General features: G+C 36.9%; 1 protein-coding gene and 1 long non-coding RNA gene across 4 annotated transcripts in view; one reads left to right on the top strand and one right to left on the bottom strand.

Annotated features, from left to right (window-relative positions):
* The window catches only part of LOC142058637 (uncharacterized), a 39390-nt gene extending 29424 nt beyond the window's left edge, over positions 1–9966 (bottom strand). Inside the window, exon 1 of the long non-coding RNA XR_012661054.1 lies at positions 9896–9966. This is a non-coding gene — a long non-coding RNA (uncharacterized LOC142058637). The remainder of the gene's footprint in view (positions 1–9895) is intronic.
* Positions 1–18868, top strand: part of CACNA1D (calcium voltage-gated channel subunit alpha1 D) — a 205120-nt gene that overhangs the window by 97225 nt on the left and 89027 nt on the right. For 2 of the 3 annotated variants that reach the window (XM_075096186.1, XM_075096184.1), the window contains exons 8-10: positions 675–778; positions 12945–13114; positions 17671–17758. In XM_075096186.1, the coding sequence (XP_074952287.1) occupies positions 675–778; positions 12945–13114; positions 17671–17758 (362 nt within the window). Of the gene's footprint in view, positions 1–674; positions 779–1266; positions 1371–12944; positions 13115–17670; positions 17759–18868 lie in introns of all 3 variants that reach the window. The other variant, XM_075096187.1, reaches the window with a different exon arrangement.

The raw sequence follows: 18868 nt of genomic DNA, 5'->3' as shown, positions 1-18868 counted from the left end.
CTTCATTTAACCTTGATCTTGAATAATTTTTTATTCAGAAGTGTGGAATATTTCCATGTTTACACTATGCTTCTAAAATTTGATTACAGTTTTTAATTTTTCTAAATTAAATTTTTCTAAAATTGTGTTTATGTTTTTACACAAATTCAGTCTCATTTATTTCTTTATTAATTAATTAAAAATATCTCACTGCACCTAGCTGTAGTCTTTCAGGAAAAAAATACTGAAATTCAGGATAATACAGAAAAAATAATATTGCGTGTACTGTTGAGATGTGTATTACTGTTTCTTTTCTTGAAGGATCGTTCATGTAGCTAGGATGTATATGAACTAAAAATCCTAATATTTCAATATACTTCATGTAATTTTAATTAGCGAGATCTGAAATTTAGTTCACGTTCTAGGTATTAAAGAACAGAACTGTTGCAGTACTCCATTTATATTTGATAATATTTTTGATCTGAATCCTAGGTTGACTTAATATTTTGTTTTAGAGTTTGTATTAGCAATGCAAAATGAATGTGGCTGGTGCCTTCTTTCATGTCTTGTTCTTTGAATACTGAAGGAATACGTAGAATGATATCTCACCTGAATGATTGAATTATCTTTTTCTCTGACTCTTCATTGCTATTACTATAGTGATCTACTCTATAAGATCATCTTATTTCTTACAGATGAATGATGCTATGGGATTTGAATTGCCATGGGTGTATTTTGTCAGTCTCGTCATCTTTGGGTCATTTTTCGTACTAAATCTTGTTCTTGGTGTATTGAGCGGGTAAGCATACGCCTTTTTCATCATGAAGGCAGAGTCCTGAATTCAGTTGCCATGAACACACAGGTTATGTTATACAGGTGAGACTTCAGTTGTGATGCCATCTTTTAATAAACCTCTGTTTCTTCCTCCTCTACTTAGAACAGAAACAGTTTTCTGTAGCCATCATATAAATAACATACAAATACCAAAATCAGAGTTTAGACAGACCAGTATATATTCTTCACGTCCATACTTGCAGAAAAATTATAAAAAGGACTAATAATTCTCCTGTGCTTATTTAAATGTTATTTTAATTCATTTTCTAAAGCATCACATCTACAACATGATTCGGGTAAGTAAAGAAATTAAACACATGTTCATTGATTTTTTAAAGAACTGAATAAGCCATAAACTTTCAGTATTGAAACCTACGTGATCTGGCAGCTGCAAAAAGGACTCTGCTGTTTAATGAATGACTGAATCATAACTTATTTCCTTACATTTTACAGGTAAATGATGCAATAGGATGTGAATGGCCATGGATCTATTTTGTTAGTCTTATCATCCTTGGCTCATTTTTCGTACTTAACCTGGTTCTTGGTGTACTTAGTGGGTAAGCAGTTGAGTTAACATTGTGTATGCTACTGCTACTTGTAAGATGGCCTCTGCATTTACTCAAGCTTCTCAGCGATGGCTTTTTTTTGCATGCACTTGAGATTCTTATGTCATCCTACCAGTGTTTGCTCTTTTGACTGAACTGTGTGATTCTAGTGCCTGTATCTGTCTGACATCATGTTCACCATGCTTGCCAAAAATATTAATTAAATGAGGCACTAATCTTATTCTATAATATTCCAGCAGGGAGAAACATTATTTTGCACACAGAGATGGGTGGTGCACCTGTACAAATATTCTTCCCTATGGTTATAGAAAAGTGTCCTTTTCTGAAAGCTTTGTTTTGCTTTTGTTCAAATATCCATAAAGTACTTGAAGTGTTATTTGCTTATTGCAAAATATTTTTAATGGGTGCTTCAAGATCTGTCTTACAGAGAGAGTATGACTAGGTTACCTTGACACAAAGCATTTAGTGCTTCCTGTATCATAGAGCTGGGTACTGCTGTGACAGCCTGCACTGGCAAGCTGATAGATTTATCAATAATCAAGTATCAATTTAACATACTTGTCACTGGGAGGTTGTCACAGCTTTTTGTTGGTCAGTGTACTCCAGACTCCAGCCGAGAACTACAGCAGTGCCAGTTGTAGCTGTATAGTGTGGTTTAAAACTGTAGTTCATGGCAACAGTTTGCAAGGTTTTCTTCTTATAAAGCCCCCTTACTGAGGTTACAACTCCACTTTGTTTGCCATTTCCTGGTTTCTAAGCATACTTGAGCTTGGGAAACTGCAGGTTATGGTAAAGATATTTTCTAATAAATAAAAGATCCTGCTAGCATCTGAAAACTAAAAGAAAATAATTATAATTGCAAGTGTTAGCTTTTAGTCATACAACAAACAATATTGTTCAGGCAATCTTAGGCAAGCTTTGTTAGCCAACAGTAAAATTCCTCTTGTATAGAAAGCAGCCTGACACCATAGCTGATGGTGTCGTCAGATTGCTGATTGTGTGCGCATCCCTATTTATGGCTTTGCCATGTTGTACGTTGGATTTGAAAGGAATTATAATGCCTTGATACATTGCTGGAAATCAGGCAATCAAACAAAATTTCCAGTTGCTGATATAACTATGTTACAAGAGCATTTTTATCTGATGAGTGGTTTTACAATGTGTTTTTGAAAATCATAAGTCATTTATCTGTCATAGACTACTGTTGCACACAGGAAACTAAGGAAACCGTAGTTTTACCTTACTGTCAGAATCACTTTGCAAAGCAGATATTTAAAAGCAAAGAGATAGAGCTTAAAACACATTGCTGAATTTTAGATTTAATCTTTTCCTTCCAATCTCTTCCAGAGCCTGTAAAGTCTGATTTACACAGTCATATTGGCTTTGTTTTATTCAGGACAAATGTGTAAACTGTTGCAAAACTGAGGACCTAGCTTTCATGTCACAGCCGTGCTGGACAAATAAAATAAGAAAGAGAAGGACAGATAAATGAGGGTAGTTGCGGTGTAACTAATTTCTTCTTTTGATACTGTTACCTAATATTGCTGTGTGACTAGGCTTCCCGCTGAAGTCATTAGAGGATTAGGTTTTCACAGTTCCTTTTTGGCCTTTAAGAAGGTCATAAGCAGCAAATAGTTTTCTTCCTGTTGCGTGAAGGTGTCCTGTGTTAACAGTTAACTAAATATCCCCTTTTCCCTTGCATGACTCAAATTGTTATTGGTTGCAGATTCTTAGGTTTTTAAAAATAAGTTGTGGGGAAAGTAATGCCAGATTTGGTATTTTGTTGCACATGCTCATTTCTTCTATGAAGCATTGGAAATTTAGAGACACCCTCACAGCTAAGTTTTACATTTGATTTAATACATTTAAAATACTTTATAAGGTTTGCAACATTATGATACATATTTGTTGGAATATGCAGTTGTTCTTTAGCTGCTTTTACCATACGGGGAAGAGGTGTCCTCTTGTCCTTGGTTTCCGTTCTACAGACAAGAAATCACTGATGTCTAGGTATTGCTTGCTCTGTAGAGCTCTAATGCTCTTCAGAACCCTTGCTGGCTTGCCTTTGATTTCAAGTGAATGGAAATAGCAGTGTCAAGTGTGGTGTGAACTCTCCTCAAATTCTTAAATTCATTCCTGAATTTATTTTCTGCCATAGTGTCACCTAACAGCGGTGTCACTTGAGTTCTCAGGGTGCTCGCTGAATTGGTTCCATCCATGTTTGCCCTAAATACGAGAGCGCCTTCCTAGCACTCCATTTTTTTTTGTTTTCTATGCAGAAGAAAACGATACTAGTGAACTGAGACATGTGATGTATAAATATCACTAATGATTGACATTGAGAGCAGAAGGAAAAAGGTTTTCCTTTTCTCTTTTGAGAGTATTCCTAAATGATACGTATCATACCAAACTCATGTTTGGTATATAAATGAAGAGAATGTCCTGGCATACTTGTGTGAAACTCTGCCAAGGGCCAGTATGGAATATGGTTACACTGATTTATTTTTGTCACTAAATGCCATTTGTATATAAATAATAAATATTTTTCATGTCTTTTCTATTTAGACCTACTTGTCTAAATTTTATGGGTAAAAATTATGTACTAGTAAAATCCTATGGATGTGTTTATATTCCTTAGTAGAAAGCTAATATTTTTCATTCTGAGACAGGCATTGAATATATAACACATGCATTCTTTGTTTTTCATTTAAGAGTTATTAGCTTTTATGTTTTATGGTCCTCAAACCATAGCATGAAACTTGGTAAATCTACAAAGAAAGTTAAATTTTACTAAACTGATCAAACTTCAAGAATGCAAAAATTATGCCAATTTACTTGAAAAGCATGGCTTTGCATACAGATTTTGGAAGTGGAATCTGAATCCCTAATACACCTCTTCTGTATGAAAGTGTTACTTCCTGTAATATCAAGTTATGGTGTGTACATTTAAATCTGTCTGCTGTTTTGATCTGTTTGTGGTTTTAAAATATTCATTCATTCTCTTTGCACTCCTTTGTTACTCTGTGACCATCTGCCCCTTTGTATTTCTGTAATGCCTCTTGTGCACTGCATGTTTGATGTATTTAGATACTGTACAAATGGATGAGAATGATGATTTGGGAGGTCTTTTGTTTTACATCTAGCTGTTTCTGAAGGTGAGTATTTCGCAGTGATCCATGTTAGTTTTGCCTGCTGAAGGTGACATTCTTAAAAATAGAGTTCATATTTTTAATAGCAGATGTGCAAATTAATAGAAATTGTGTGTGTGTGGAATCTGCATGTGGTAAATAATTTAATTTCTGCATGGAAGCTGACTGTGGAGTTTTTTTTTCTAAATAAACCCTTGAATAACAAGGATGGAGAGAATTCATAGGCTTGAGGTAATTCAGCTTTTTCAAAATACTCTGTTTTTTGACTCTGTATTAGACAGTAGGATTACATTATTCTCAAAGTGAATTCTCAACTGAAAAGCTATTTCAGTTTTCAGGACTCTACAGGAAAAGGCATTCTAGAAAAATAAGGTTAGATTTTAGAAATGGCCCTAGATCCAGCTCAGGCTCTAGTTCCATCTCGGAAATTATGGAGCCAACATTAAAAAAGACACCAGAAATGGTTCCAGCTCCAGCAATGATCTGTACAAGTTGTCCTAGGCCTAGCTCTAGAGATGCTCTCCAGAAATGGTCTCTAGCTTCAGCTGTAGAAAGGGATTGAGTGATAAACCCCTCTAGAGCAGTTCTACTAAAGGCCTCTACAAAAAGCTCCAGAAAAAGCTATGGGAAAGGGCTCCAGAACATGCACTAAATCCATCTTTAATAGATCACTGGGCAGTTGAACCTAGATCCAGCTCTGGAAAAGACCCCAGGAAATATCTCTAGTCCCACTCTGGAAAGGGCTCTAAAATTGGCCTAAGATCTATTCCTGGAAAGTACTCTAGAAATGGTCGTAGAGCCAACTGTAGATATGGCTCTAGGAAGGGGCTCTACTGATGGCCCTTGGTGCAGCTTCAGCAGAGGACTCTGAAGAAGGCTGTGGCTCTGGCCTGAGGACACCTGTTGACAAACAGCTCCTCCCTAAACGTATTAGAAAAAAGTGTCTCTAGATCCTGCTCCAGGAATGCATCTGGAAATGTGTTTTTCAAAACGTGTTCATATTGGTAATTTCTTTCAGCACAGTGAGTTTCTTAGGAATCTAGCCAGACACCTGGAACTGTCAGCTGATCTTTCACAATAAGACTGCATTTTTAAATTCTTTCAATATTTGGAAATACAGAGCAAAATGCTTGCAGCTCTGGAAAGCTGCCATAGATGTATTCAGATATCTTTGCATTTTCATTATCTTGGGCTGGTTTGCGTTATAAATTTAAAGCTGTATGTGGCTTTGAATGATTGTTTTAGCTCCTAGAAATCGCAGGGTGAGCATGATATGGTCACACTCCATTTTGATTGCTTTGTCTTTTGAGCCAGCAGCACGGAGTGAGTTCAGTCTGTAAGAGATCCCTTTTTTTCCTTTGTAAAAATGCCTCTGGTTATGATGCAAGGATTAGGCAGTGCATCTTTGGGGCAACCTCACACTTGATGGAATGGCACAAAAATTGCTGCTGAGGAGCTGCCCAGCAATTCTAGCTCTGTGAGGAGTGGTAGACTGCTTCGGGAGCCTGCTTTTACATGTAGTTTTGGTTACACACATGTGTGTCACAGGCATAAACTGGACCCGTGTTCTCTGAAGTCATGAACTACTAGGCACAGAAATTGGGAGCTGAGGACAGGCCTTCTCCAAATATTCCAGGATGAAAGATCAGAGCATATCATGACTATTGGTGCGAGAGACAGTGAGCTGAAATTAAAAAGTTAAGTTAGAAATAATAAAGTTAAGGTTATAAGAAAGGTAACAAATAAAGCTAAGCCTTAAAAAAGTAAGAGAGTTGAGAGGTACTCATCCACCCTGAAAGTACCTTGAAAAGTGTGTTGAAGGTTAAAACAAATATGCCAGTAATTCAGCATGCATTGAACTGTTTTACTATGAACAGAGAAAATAAGAAATTATAAAACTTCATAACTTATTTATCAAGAGGCATGGCTTTTAATGATGCATGATAATCTATTTCTCAAGATAGTCCTTATCATTAGGGGATAGTTTCTGCTGATGGCATTTTCTGCTCAAGGCATTGGTATTTCTTTGGGTAGCCATGGGAACAAACAAGATCTTTCAAACACACTTCAATAAATCTCTGTAAGTTGAATTTATTGCCTTGCTAAAGGACACCAAAGCATAAGCTTTGACATGTCCTTACATACATCCTCCTACATGCAAGTCTTGCAGGTTACTAAGAGAATGTTAATTTTTTCCATTTCTTTCCCACAGTATTATTTGCAATGTATTTATATAATGATTCTAAAAGCTAAAGGTACGTACTCATCCATGCTAATGTCATGGCAATATCTGTCAATTAATGTCATATAAAAGATGTTGGCACAGATAAGCTTATGCACCTAAGAACTGTTGTCTACAGTATATATGGAAAAAAGGCATTTGAATAATGATGCTCCAAATACAAAATGGCAGTAAACTGTCATCCAGAGTCTTTCAGCAAAAGGGAAATGAACTGGTTTGGACAGTTTTCCTTTTCAAAGCAGAGGGAAGGCTTAGTAAAATTTAAAAAAAGGGGGTTATAGCTAAAAATTTAACTCCCTCACATAGATAAACAGGACGTATATTAAAAAAGAGGAGGGGGACTTCAGCTCTAGACCTCAGCAGGTTATGAGCTAAAGCAGGTTCCTTTGATTGCTGTGTGACTGGTAAAAATAAAACTCAAACACAAATAGATACAAACCAAGGAAATATTATCCTTGATTGATCAATCAAATATACTAACAATAAATAATCTGCAAATACTTTCAGCTGTATAGAGCAGTAACTAACCTACTGGTTTAGAGAGAGACCACTAAAGTCAATGGGAGTAGTTCAGTACTCTTCAACAAGAGCTTGAAGGGAACTGATTTTATTTCAGTCTTGTTTGAACTTATCACACCAAGGCTTCTTAGGAGTTAGTCGTGTGAGATGCTTGCTGATGAGCTCCTGGGAGGTAATAAACCACATCAGTTTCAAAAACTGTGTTGGCAGCGCTCATTATGATGGTAGGGTGAATACACTCTGGGGTATGGTCCTACCCTTGGTGCTGCCAGTTCTTTCTCTAAGAAATCCAGTGTGTCCTGAGCCAAACAGGTCTCTACTCAGGACAGAATGAGCACATCTTAATATGCAGATATAATAACAGTATGAGACATCAGATCTCAGTTTTGTTGCTCTATCAAATTGTTCCCTATCCTGCTGTTCCTGCAGTTGATCCCATTACATTCATGTGCACTCTGGACCAATAATGCTATACAGGTCCTCTGCTACACAGAGGTTCTGCTGGAGCCGTTCAGTATACATTTTGCCAATTGCTAACGAACTGTACAGAAATAAGCGTGGGTAGGTAATACCAGTTTGCATTTCCCCATCAAGAACCCGATGCCCCTTGCTAAAGGAAAATTCCTGCTATAATTTTTTTTGTGCTGCAGAAATAATTCTACAGTGTTCAGCCTATGAGTTGTTATTATTTCTAAAAGAAGGGGTAATGATATATACAGATCTCCAGTAATTAAAGATGTGATGTTACTTAACCTTTTTTATGCCTTTCTACATCTGTTACACATTACACCCAGCTGTGAGCTGTTGCTTATGCTTATCTGTACAGTATAAGCAGTTTGAGTTCTCTGCTTTGAATCTGCTAATTTGTTGGTTGGTATGGTTACCACTGTGTGAAACCTCTTTTGTGAGTCTGGTGGCCAACACTGTACTCCTGTGAGCACATTTTTGTTATTATATGACTGTTCTCTGTGAATAAATGAGATTCTAGGATGTCTGGGTGACAGTTCTACATATAGCATTAGCATAACACTTTCCACGTACCAGACCGTGTGTGCAGTAAGTTGCATATTGCAGTAGATGAATTCTTTCTCTTACTGCATCTGCAGTGACACAAAAGGGCAGTAATATGGCCAATGAAGAATTAGTGTCCTGATTTATGCTTAAGACATTGAAGGCAACTGTTTATTAGTGATACACAGGAGATAGCAAGACTCCTGTTGCTGCACAAGTCCCCTTATGAAGATCGTCTAGCCTTTAGCATGGAAGAACTTTCAGCTGACAGGAGGCAGGTATAGGTGTCTCCTTAGTTATTATGTCCATGAATTACAGAGAGAAAGGAGAGTATACCAGATACTCACATTTAAGCAAATTGTCATCTTAGGATTTTTGGTTAATATGACCCTGCCTTAAATGAAGGTGTAAGAACCAAAGCGCGGTAATTGAGTCCCAGTAGGTACTCCCTGCTGCCACCTCCACCCTGTTGCATCAAGCCATTCCCAGCTGATGTGTACCAGCAGGAGTTATTTCATTCTGTTGAAGATAGAAGAACCTGGCATGAAAATGATTGCCCCAGACTATTGAAGCATGAACTCAAAACCTGCATTTTATATGCTTCTGCCTCAGCAGCCATTGATGATGGTGGTGTTGAGCCTAAACATAGAACTGACATAATCTTTCTGTGAGGAGACAAGGAATTTTTAGGTGATAGAAATAAAAGTTGCAGTTTATATAGTAGCTTAGTTATCACCAAAAAGAAGTTAGATTATGTAGGTGAGTCTCCATATGATGCTTTGTTTTGCAAGTAATGCCTCCTTTCTGCTGCAGGTGCAATTGACTGAGTTATTTACACTGTGGCTGCAGTCTGAAGATTTACTCAGTTTACATGATACTGTTATATACTGCAATTCTTAGTCATGTTTAACTAGATCAAAATTAGGCTGGCTAGGGCTGGGTTGCCTGATTTATTTGCATTTGCAGTGAAATAAAAACCTGAATTGCCTTCATTTAGGTAGCAATAGACTGTTTTGAAGAAAAGATATTTTTGAAGGCAAACAGGTAAATTATACAAGGTGTTGTTATACAAGTTGTGCAGGTCTGCTTTGTAAGATTCTTCAAAAGCAGAGCTTGTAAAAAGCCCCTTCTAACTCTGCTAGCCTAAAGTCTTAATTTTGAAGCGTATTATCCTTTAAAATATGAGACGGTAGTAAGCCCAGCTTTTTCTAGTTGTTGAGATTGGGACAAAAACATGTTCACTGAGTCCTGTGCTTTATGAAGACTATTTAAATCCATTTTATTTATACACTGAAATTTTACAGGCAATAGACCTGATTTTCATTTCACATATGCTGGCGTCAAATCAGAGTAACTCCTCATGATTTTTCAGTTTGCAACTTGGGTGGAGACTGATTTAAATCACATTTTAGTGGAGAGACCCTTATGAATGCTGACATAGTCACGACAGCCCTTTGGCGCCCCCCAGCCCCTCCAAATATACACATTCAAATGACATATCTAGGTGATTTTATCCAACCAGAATGCAATATCTATTTTGAAGTTAGCACAGCCATTTGTGAAACTAAATATTTACAGAGCTTAAGTCCACTTACCACAACTAATGTGCCACTTCCTAAGCCTGTCATATTCATAGGCTTCTGACCTGAGTACTGGGTTGATGACATTAATCTAACCACATCAGGACCTATGCTGCCTAATAGCCAAAAGCTTTTTCTTTCTGCCCTGGACCCAGCCTGTGCTCTCCATAGCCAAGCAATGCTCCACAAGCAGCTGTCTTACTCCTCCTTCCAGGAGATCAGCCAATGTCTACATATCTTTGTCTAAATATTGAAATACCTGGTTGCCTAAATACCAGAAGCTTTAAAGAGCCAACATCTCTCCCTCATCTCACCCCCATCATCTTTTTCAAATAAGTTCTTGTTTCTCAGAAAAAATGCTTTTGTTCTGCTAACAGGAAACTCATTATGTTCCAGTTCCTTTTAATTCCACTTTCTCCTTCATGGTATTTGTGTTAAAGGAATACATACATATTTGTGTCTGAGGGATGTCACTTCATTGTGACTGTGATAAAAAAATATACCATAGACCAGAGTCCCCCCCTCCCTCCCCTAAAGAAAATGCAGTCTTCTCAGCTGTTATACTTCCTTATAAACAGTCAGGTTTTAAAAATAAAAGAAAAACTTTTAAGTATCATGGAAATTAATCACCATTGCATCTCCCCCTACTGATAAATTGCAGCAGCGTTTAGCAAGACAATGTCTGACTTCTGTGCTGTATTGAAGGGAAAGGTCATAGTTAGCTGTGTATGTAAAAAACTGTGTTTCATTCTCTGTGTGCAGCCATTTTAATGTAAAGTCAAACTTAAAAGGTAGTTCAGTCATGGGTGAAGTGCTGTGGAAAGTATCAGCCTTGCCAACTGTTTCATTTTTATATGGAGTGAAAGAAATCATTTAATAACAACAGCTGTCATTTTACTTTACCTACACAGATTGTATATTCTTCACCCTAATGAAAAACACCCAAAGGACTTAACTGAACAATACTTACTAAAATACTTAGTAAAAGCTAGAAAGGCTTGTTACTTCTGATTTCATACTATGCCGTGATAGCTCCCTTTTCAAAGATACTGCCTATGGAATGAGAGTCACGAGTATGTTGCCTCAATCAGGTATAAAGGATGGTCTCTTTGATACTCTCTGTGAAACAAGCTTAAACCCAGCATTCTGTAATCCAAATAATTTCTTACAGGCTTGTGACATCTTCTGCCAAAATAATGAAATCTTTTTGGTTTGTTTTGCTTTTTTAAAAAGCAATTAAACCTCAGAGAGATCTGTTGAGATCTCTTTCATGAGCATTTTTTCTGAAGAGGTGGCCTTTTGAAGGACCTCGTCCTTGGATGCTAGGTGAAGGATAGCAAATGCAAAGCAAGCACTGCCGTTCTTCAGCTTCATTACAGTGCCATCAGATGGAACAGGATGCTCTCCACATGCCAAACCAATTTTTTGCTGAATAAAGTCCTCAGCTGTAAAAGGTGTAGTGCCTGCTTCTTAGCTTTTGCAACAGAAAGCTTTTTCGCATCTACAACAGAACATTAAAAAAAAAAAAGTACAAAATCTGTATGGTTGCATGTAAAGAGCTTAAATCTTAAATTTACTAATGTCAGCAGAAATCTAGTGCTTAGAAGATATGTTTGAAGAATCCAAATAAAACAATAAAAATAAAAAAAGGGGAGAGATTGTATCTTTGCAATTCCAAGTAAGTAATGTCTGTCACTGAACCAAAATACTATGTTGAAAAATTATTAGATTTTCTATTATTCTGCTATGTTTTGTTAGCAGGGCAACATCATATTGATGATGGTGTTCGCCTTGTTAAAATATTTTGCAACTCTTACACTAATTTCCTAATATTTTTCCACTTGAAAAAAGGATATTATTGAGCGCTTTAATAAAATTCCCTTTAGAGTGTATTGATTAGGGCATATTTTCAAGTGAAAGTTCACAATAAATAAAGGGGTTGCAAATTCATGGTAAATGAACTTACTAGAACCATTTTTTAGGTTTAATTTCAGCCCTATTGTGAGATTAACAGGTTAGAACAAGCTTAATTTTAAATACTAAATCAGTACATAGTTACAATAGAGTTCAAGAGATGCTTGCCTACCCCCTATCATACATATTGATAGATAATCAGAAAATGTTTGATCCTTCTAGTGAAGGGAGTTATGCGTTTGGAGCTGTGTATCACGCTAAATGTTGTAATAATGTTGGCATATGAAATGTTGCAGTGCAAGAATTCACTTGATAATTGTCTGTAGTCATATATCATTAAGGGAATCATAGGTTTGTGAGGTAATTCAGCTTGGAAGAGTTCTCAGTAGGCCATTTTATCCAACCTCCTTCTCAAAGAGCATGATTTTAATTGTCATTCCATGATAACTTAGGGATTGACCCAAATCATGAAGCTAAACTAGATGGTCAACGACCGTCAACAAGACGGAGGATTCAATTTATATAAAAAGATGCATTTCTGATCTGTGAGAGCAGGATTTCTAGATTCTGTTACAGAGAGCAAAAGGGCAGAACAACCATATCTCAAATAGCACAGGTGTCTGTGCACGATGTAATTAAGAGAGAGCTTATTAGTGGAATTCTGTGAACCATGCATTGAAATAAGTATGTTTGGAAATGGCCAATAGACAGTGGCTGGAAGAGGAGGATTTTAGAACTGGCTGCCAGAATTTCCTTATCACTGGAACTAATATTCATCTCTGTAATTACTTCATTACTGCAAGTCAATTTCTTTTCATAGCCTTTAGATAAAACCGGTTTTAAAATCTGAATAGAAGAGCACATAACTAAACGGGGGGGGATGACTTTTCTGGTATGGGAAGAGTCAAGAATACTGCTTAAGTTTCAATTAAATCATAAAAGCTCCATAAGTTTTGATGTAGTGTGGTAGGGATTGGCCATGACTTCTTTGCACCACTACCTTGTTTTCAAAGAAGCTTTCAAATATTTGGTGTAGTTTATTCAGTTCGTTTGCTATGTCAGTATGTTATTCTGCAATGTCTAGACCTAGGTGAAAATGCCTGGGACTTTGAAAATCAGTATTTTTTTCTGCTTTATCTGAATTTGATAGAGAATTTTCCAAGGAAAGAGAAAAAGCCAAGGCCCGAGGGGACTTTCAGAAACTACGTGAAAAACAGCAGCTTGAAGAAGATCTGAAGGGATATTTAGACTGGATTACACAGGCAGAAGACATTGACCCTGAGAATGATGAAGAGGTTGATGAAGAAGGCAAGCGGAACAGTATGTGTTTTTTACTCTGTACTACGACTGTGCGGGACAGTTTGCTTTTATAAGGGTGTTACACTGGGGTGAATGCAGGCAATCTGATATTGCTTTCGGATTTCCAGTTTGCAGAAGTGTTTGTTAGCAGAGTAATCATGTCTGTTAATATATTGATACATAGTCATGGAAGACAATCCAGTATCTTACAATAAAATTCTTCTCTGAGCTGTCCATTTACAAATCATTGTCTGCACTCAGTCACTACTGAGACTTAAAAACTTTGGTCTGTTTGTGGTCCGTAAAAGTTAGTGCATACAAGCTACATGCCACTAAGTATCATTGTAAATCCCGAGTCAAGAAGAATATGTTTGTCTGTATGCATGCAATAGAAATAATAATATGAAAAGCTTAAAAAATATGGCCAAAACTAATATAAAGAAATAACCCTGTGCTAATAGTGAGGATTTTTTTGAGTTTTGAAGTAGGGAAATCACATTCTGGATCTTTCTTTCTGTTATTCAAAAAAACTATATAAAATCTTTTTTTACAAGATTTATTATTAACTGTGTGAAATGAAATCTTGTGGGATTTTTGTTTGACACTAAGAAATATAATTATCACTTACTTAAAATGTATTTATTCAACACTAGTGTGTAGTCTATTATGGGAAGGTAATTTATGCTGTAGTGTCCCTCTAGTGCTTCTGCCCTGAGCCCTAATGTAAAGGAACAAGTTAGTTTCATGATATTACAACAACTGTAAAAGTTACAATTGATTTCTCTCTGTCAGAAATTTGGAGTAACAGCAGTATTTTAATGTAATAATTTAGGTTATTTTACCCTTTTAGCCATGTTTACATAGTAGCAGTTAAAATTTTCATGAGAACTTTTACTGCTGTATGTAAATGAGAACATGGATTCAGGATGTGGTTTATGATCTAATACTAAATGTAAAATTAGAGACCAAATTTCAATATATATGCACACACTGATGCTAAATAGCACCTTATTATTCCTGTGATACTCTGGAAAGTCATGCTATTTATTTATTTAGATACCATTGAGTATATATAAGAAAATGCATCTACAACTCAGAATATTATTTTCTGTGTTGAAATAATACATTGTTACTGTGCTTTTTCTTCTAGTGCTGCTAATTTATTGTGAACAGTTCTTTTAAACCATAGTACTTTTCAGAAGTAGTAAAATAGTGAAAATTACGTGGTTTGATATTGAGGTATCTGTTTTTAAACTTATCTCTGTATTGCATGTAGTTAAGTTTTTAAAATCTTCATAGTTTTGAGTTTCAGAATTTTATTAGTCCTTTAGTTCACCATAAAAGCAGGGTATGAATCTATGCTACTGAGTAGAAGGAAACAAGATGAATTTATGAGATGCTGGAAAGGAACTTGCTGGTCGATATTCATGCCAGCATCACCCAGAAAGGAATAATTTATGTCTATATGAAAATCTGTAGCACAAGCAGAGTTTTTATCTAGAGCAGAGCAAAAAAGCTGGAGAGTTCACTATACTTAATTATTGCTACTAATGTTGTGAGGAAGGAATACATCAACTGTGGGTTTGAGTATCAGTATAAAATCCTAAGACTGAGAAGTAAAAGATTGCATGTCTTATGGAGTAAATACACTTTGTACAAGACTGCCATGCAGAATTGTGGGTGATGCCAAATTTGCACAGAGCATTGGACAACCATGCTTTTGGCTATGGTGCTGATGGACTTGGTTTAAAAGTCTGCAGGTGAAATCCCAGAAACTTTTTGCATCCTGTTCAAATTGGATGTTTGTTAACACGCTGCAAAAGAACCATTTGCTCCAGCATTCCTTAAGCAGCTTCTAGGCCTATAGGTCTTTCATAAATCAAAAATACATGTTTGCATAATTGTTGAGTTTGAGAGAGCTTTTGGCTCTAAACTGTTAACTTAGACATATTTTCAGGTTAAGTTAAGAGTTGGAGGAAGACTTGTGGAGTAAAAGCAGGAGAAGGAAAGTAGTTAAAAGAACTTTAAAACAAATTCCAATAATTTAATTTCAGGCATGCCTATGTATTTTGAGTGGAAATTTCCAGTCAATAGGCAATCTCCTAGCACTCCTCTGGGTTTGTACACATCTGCTTAAATGTGTGGCTTGGAATTTAATTTTTAATATCAGCTGCAACAGGGTGTGCTCCTATCTCCTTGCATTCAAGACATGCTCTGCTGCATGCCGCATTGCATGGGGAGGTATGATGAGAGACAGCACAGGCTATCTATCCAGTTACTCCATGGGAAGCATTTGGGTTAGGAGCACAGTTATGATAATGAGCTACCTGTTTGGGAGTCAGGTGAAATTTAGCTAGTTACCACCAGGTTAATGAACTTGAGTAGTAAGCTTAGGAAATAAATCTAGTCCAAATATACTGGGGATGTGTTTCTAGCACTGTCCGTGAAGCATAAAGTAGGGCTGGGTCCCAAGATAGGCAGAATAATCTTTTGCAGGCTTCTAGGCAGCTACATCCCTACTTGGAATACCTAAACCTCTGGCTGATCAAGATTACTGATGATTTATGGTGGTAGAAGATCACCATAATGCTCTTCAAAGATGTGGAAGAGCTCTGGGTTTAAGATACAGATCTCCTCTCTATGGCAGGAAAAGGTACAGATTTCAAAGGCAGTTAAATCAGTGATTAATAGCTTCTTACATAATCCTTAAAAACATAGTTTAGGTTCTTGCAACCCCAGCATTTTAAAATTTCTAACCAGAGAATTCATTAAGTCATTTGTATTGGAACCTCCTTTATCCGTACATCTCTGGATGATAGTGAGCAGGTATTCAGTGCTGTTGAATAATGGAATACCTTTTAACTATTAGAATTGTAAATATCCCTTTAGTAAAAACCATAAGTCTTTATTGTGAACTAATAGCTAGTTACCCTGAAGTCAATGAAAACCACCAATTGACCTCAAAGCACTGCGAATTTACCTCAAAATGCAAAAATCAGTGAGAGGTGGGGGATTTTGGTCCAATTAGTTATGCTGCTGGTAATTTCAATTTGTTTTGCCTAACGTTGCTTGTGTTGTATATATGGACACATTTTTATTCTTTGCGTTGCAACTGCTGCCATCTACTGTGTAAATGCTGGGATTACATGTACTTAACACGAAGGGGTTACATTGGCTGACTTAATGGAAGAAAAGAAGAAAAGCAGACTTAGTTGCTTTGGCCGTTCTTCCAATAAACATGGTAAAACATGTTCTGATTTGCAGTTGAACTTTCTTGTGTACCAATACTGCATTTGATGTGTTAGCTTTTGAAAGCACATATTGTATGCATTTTCTATAACAAACGCATATACATCTTTAGCATGTAGACACTCATGCATGCAGTTCTGCTGTTTTAAGTGCATGTCTGAAATAGACTGGTGCTGCAGTGCTCTACCTCCCTAAAGCATAGTCTTTAATCTTTTTAGATTTCTACTGAACTGTCTTTGTTTGTGACTGTTCTTGTTGAAGCACAGGTTTTCTTTTTCAAGAAGTCAGGTAAACCAGATAAAAAATGTATTTTAAATTCAGGTGTGAAGAAATTAATAAAAGTATTTTGCAAGCTTTATAATGGATCATAGTGTAAGCTTAGAACACTATGATGATAATATTTACTATATATCTATAATACCTTTAATGTAGAATCTAACAAAACATATCAAACTTTTACTGTATCTCCTCTTGTTACTGATGGTTTTGTTTCTGTAATTTGTGTTTTATTCAATTTCTTTCCCATCCACAATGGAGACGGACAGGGGTTTTAGGGTGTGATAGTTATTTTTAAATCTCATGAACTTTGGCTGTTCATCATTTCCTAACACCTTTTGGCATATGTTTTCCTCCCTCTATATTTCAGTTGATTTGAAGATAAATGGTGATGACCAATTTGCAAATAAGTATTGTCTAAAAAAAGTTAGCTACGGTTGCTAACTATTCAGTAATGATCTGCTATATGTACAGTAATTCACTGTGTACCAAATGTAATAATCCCCTTTTTATTAGTAGTAATTCTTATCATCCTTTGTGGTACCCGTTCTGCGATTCCCAGTGTTCCTTCCTGTCTGCTCATACGGTATTTGCAGGCACAATTACTTTCTAGCATCTTGCTTTGATAATTCATAAGGCAAGTATAAAAGGACGTTAGCAACACTTAAACTGATAGCCACCTCCCAAATGTTAACAGAACACTTCTTAAAATGAAGGGTCACAAAATCTAGCTCAGGTTAATTTCTTTACTAGGAGTAGCATGCTCCTTCTTACCAAACTCCTCTACATTGTATTTGGTAGTGTGTAAGCAGTTATGTGGAATCATTGAGAAGAAACAAAAAAAGCTACAATACACTATGGAATTCTGTGTGCTTTCTTCTGTTATGAGGAGGACTGATGAAGTGTCTACCTTCATCTGCTATTCCTCAGATCTTTCAAGCTCTCATTAGGCCTGCAAAAAGTAGAGGCAGTCTTGCAGTAGAACAGGAGATCACATTCTGTGTAATGCCTTGCTTGGCTATCAATCTAAAGCAATTTCTGTCTCCTAACAGCAAGCATGCCCACCAGTGAAACTGAATCAGTGAACACAGAGAATGTGAGTGGAGAAGGAGAGAACCCAGCATGCTGTGGGAGTTTATGGTGAGTACACAGACTGTTTTCAAGTACTCACCCTCATCTTCTCAAAATTTAGAAGAATCAGCCTTGTCCCATTGTGTATGTAGCTTTCGAATAGTCAAGCTTTGTACGACAATTGGGATTTTTTTTTGCCTTTCGGTAGTTCAATATTATACCAATTATTACAGCATTAAAGCACTCCTAAAATTCTCAAGAAGATATAAAACAATTCAACTAAACTTCCAGTGGAGTCATGTTTTCCTGAAAGCTTTTATAAAATCACAGAATCACAGAATGGTAGGGGTTGGAAGGGACCTCCAGAGAGTCTCCTGTGCAGCCCCCCTGCTTGAGCAGGCACACCTAGAGCAGGGGGCACAGGAACGCGTCCAGGTGGGTTTTGAACGTCTCCAGGGAAGGAGACTCCACAACCTCCCTGGGCAGCCTGTGCCACTGCTCTGTCACCCTCACAGGAAAGAAGTTTTTTCCTCATATTCAGGTGAACTTCCTGTGTTCCACCTTGTGCCCATCACCCCTTGTCCTGTCGTTGGGCACCACTGAAGAGAGTCTGACCCCATCATCCTGACACCTACCCTTTAGATATTTATAAGTATTGATGAGATACCCCCTCAGTCTTCTCTTCTCCAGGCTGAACAAACCCAAGCCTCTCAGCCTTTCTTCATATGGGAGATGCTCCAGTCCCCTGATCGTCTTGGTAGCTCTCTGCTGGACTTGCTCAAGGAGTTCCACATCCTTCTTAAACTGGGGGGCCCAAAACTGGACACAGTACTCCAAATGCGGTCTCACTAGGGCAGAGTAGAGGGGGAGGATAACCTCTCTCGATCTGCTGGCCACACTCGTTTTAATGCACCCCAGGATACCGTTGGCCTTCTTGGCCACAAGGGTACATTGCCAGCTTATAATTTATAATTTATATTCTAAAATATAATTATTGTACAAATAATAAGAACAGAAGTGCCCTATGACATGTAAAAGGAAACATTTTCTGTTAAATTGTGCATGATCTAGAGAATATGTGGTTTTTAGGCAATAACTGAATGTATGGGAGTATTTCTATATCCCATGGCATTTGCTATTTATTTGCTCAGATTTCCATGACTTCTAAGTAGCTTCTAC

This window comes from Phalacrocorax aristotelis, chromosome 6, assembly GCF_949628215.1.
Source record: "Phalacrocorax aristotelis chromosome 6, bGulAri2.1, whole genome shotgun sequence".
NCBI lineage: Eukaryota > Metazoa > Chordata > Aves > Suliformes > Phalacrocoracidae > Phalacrocorax > Phalacrocorax aristotelis.
Note: the sequence above shows the minus strand (reverse complement) of the source record. Positions and strands in the feature narration are given on the sequence as shown.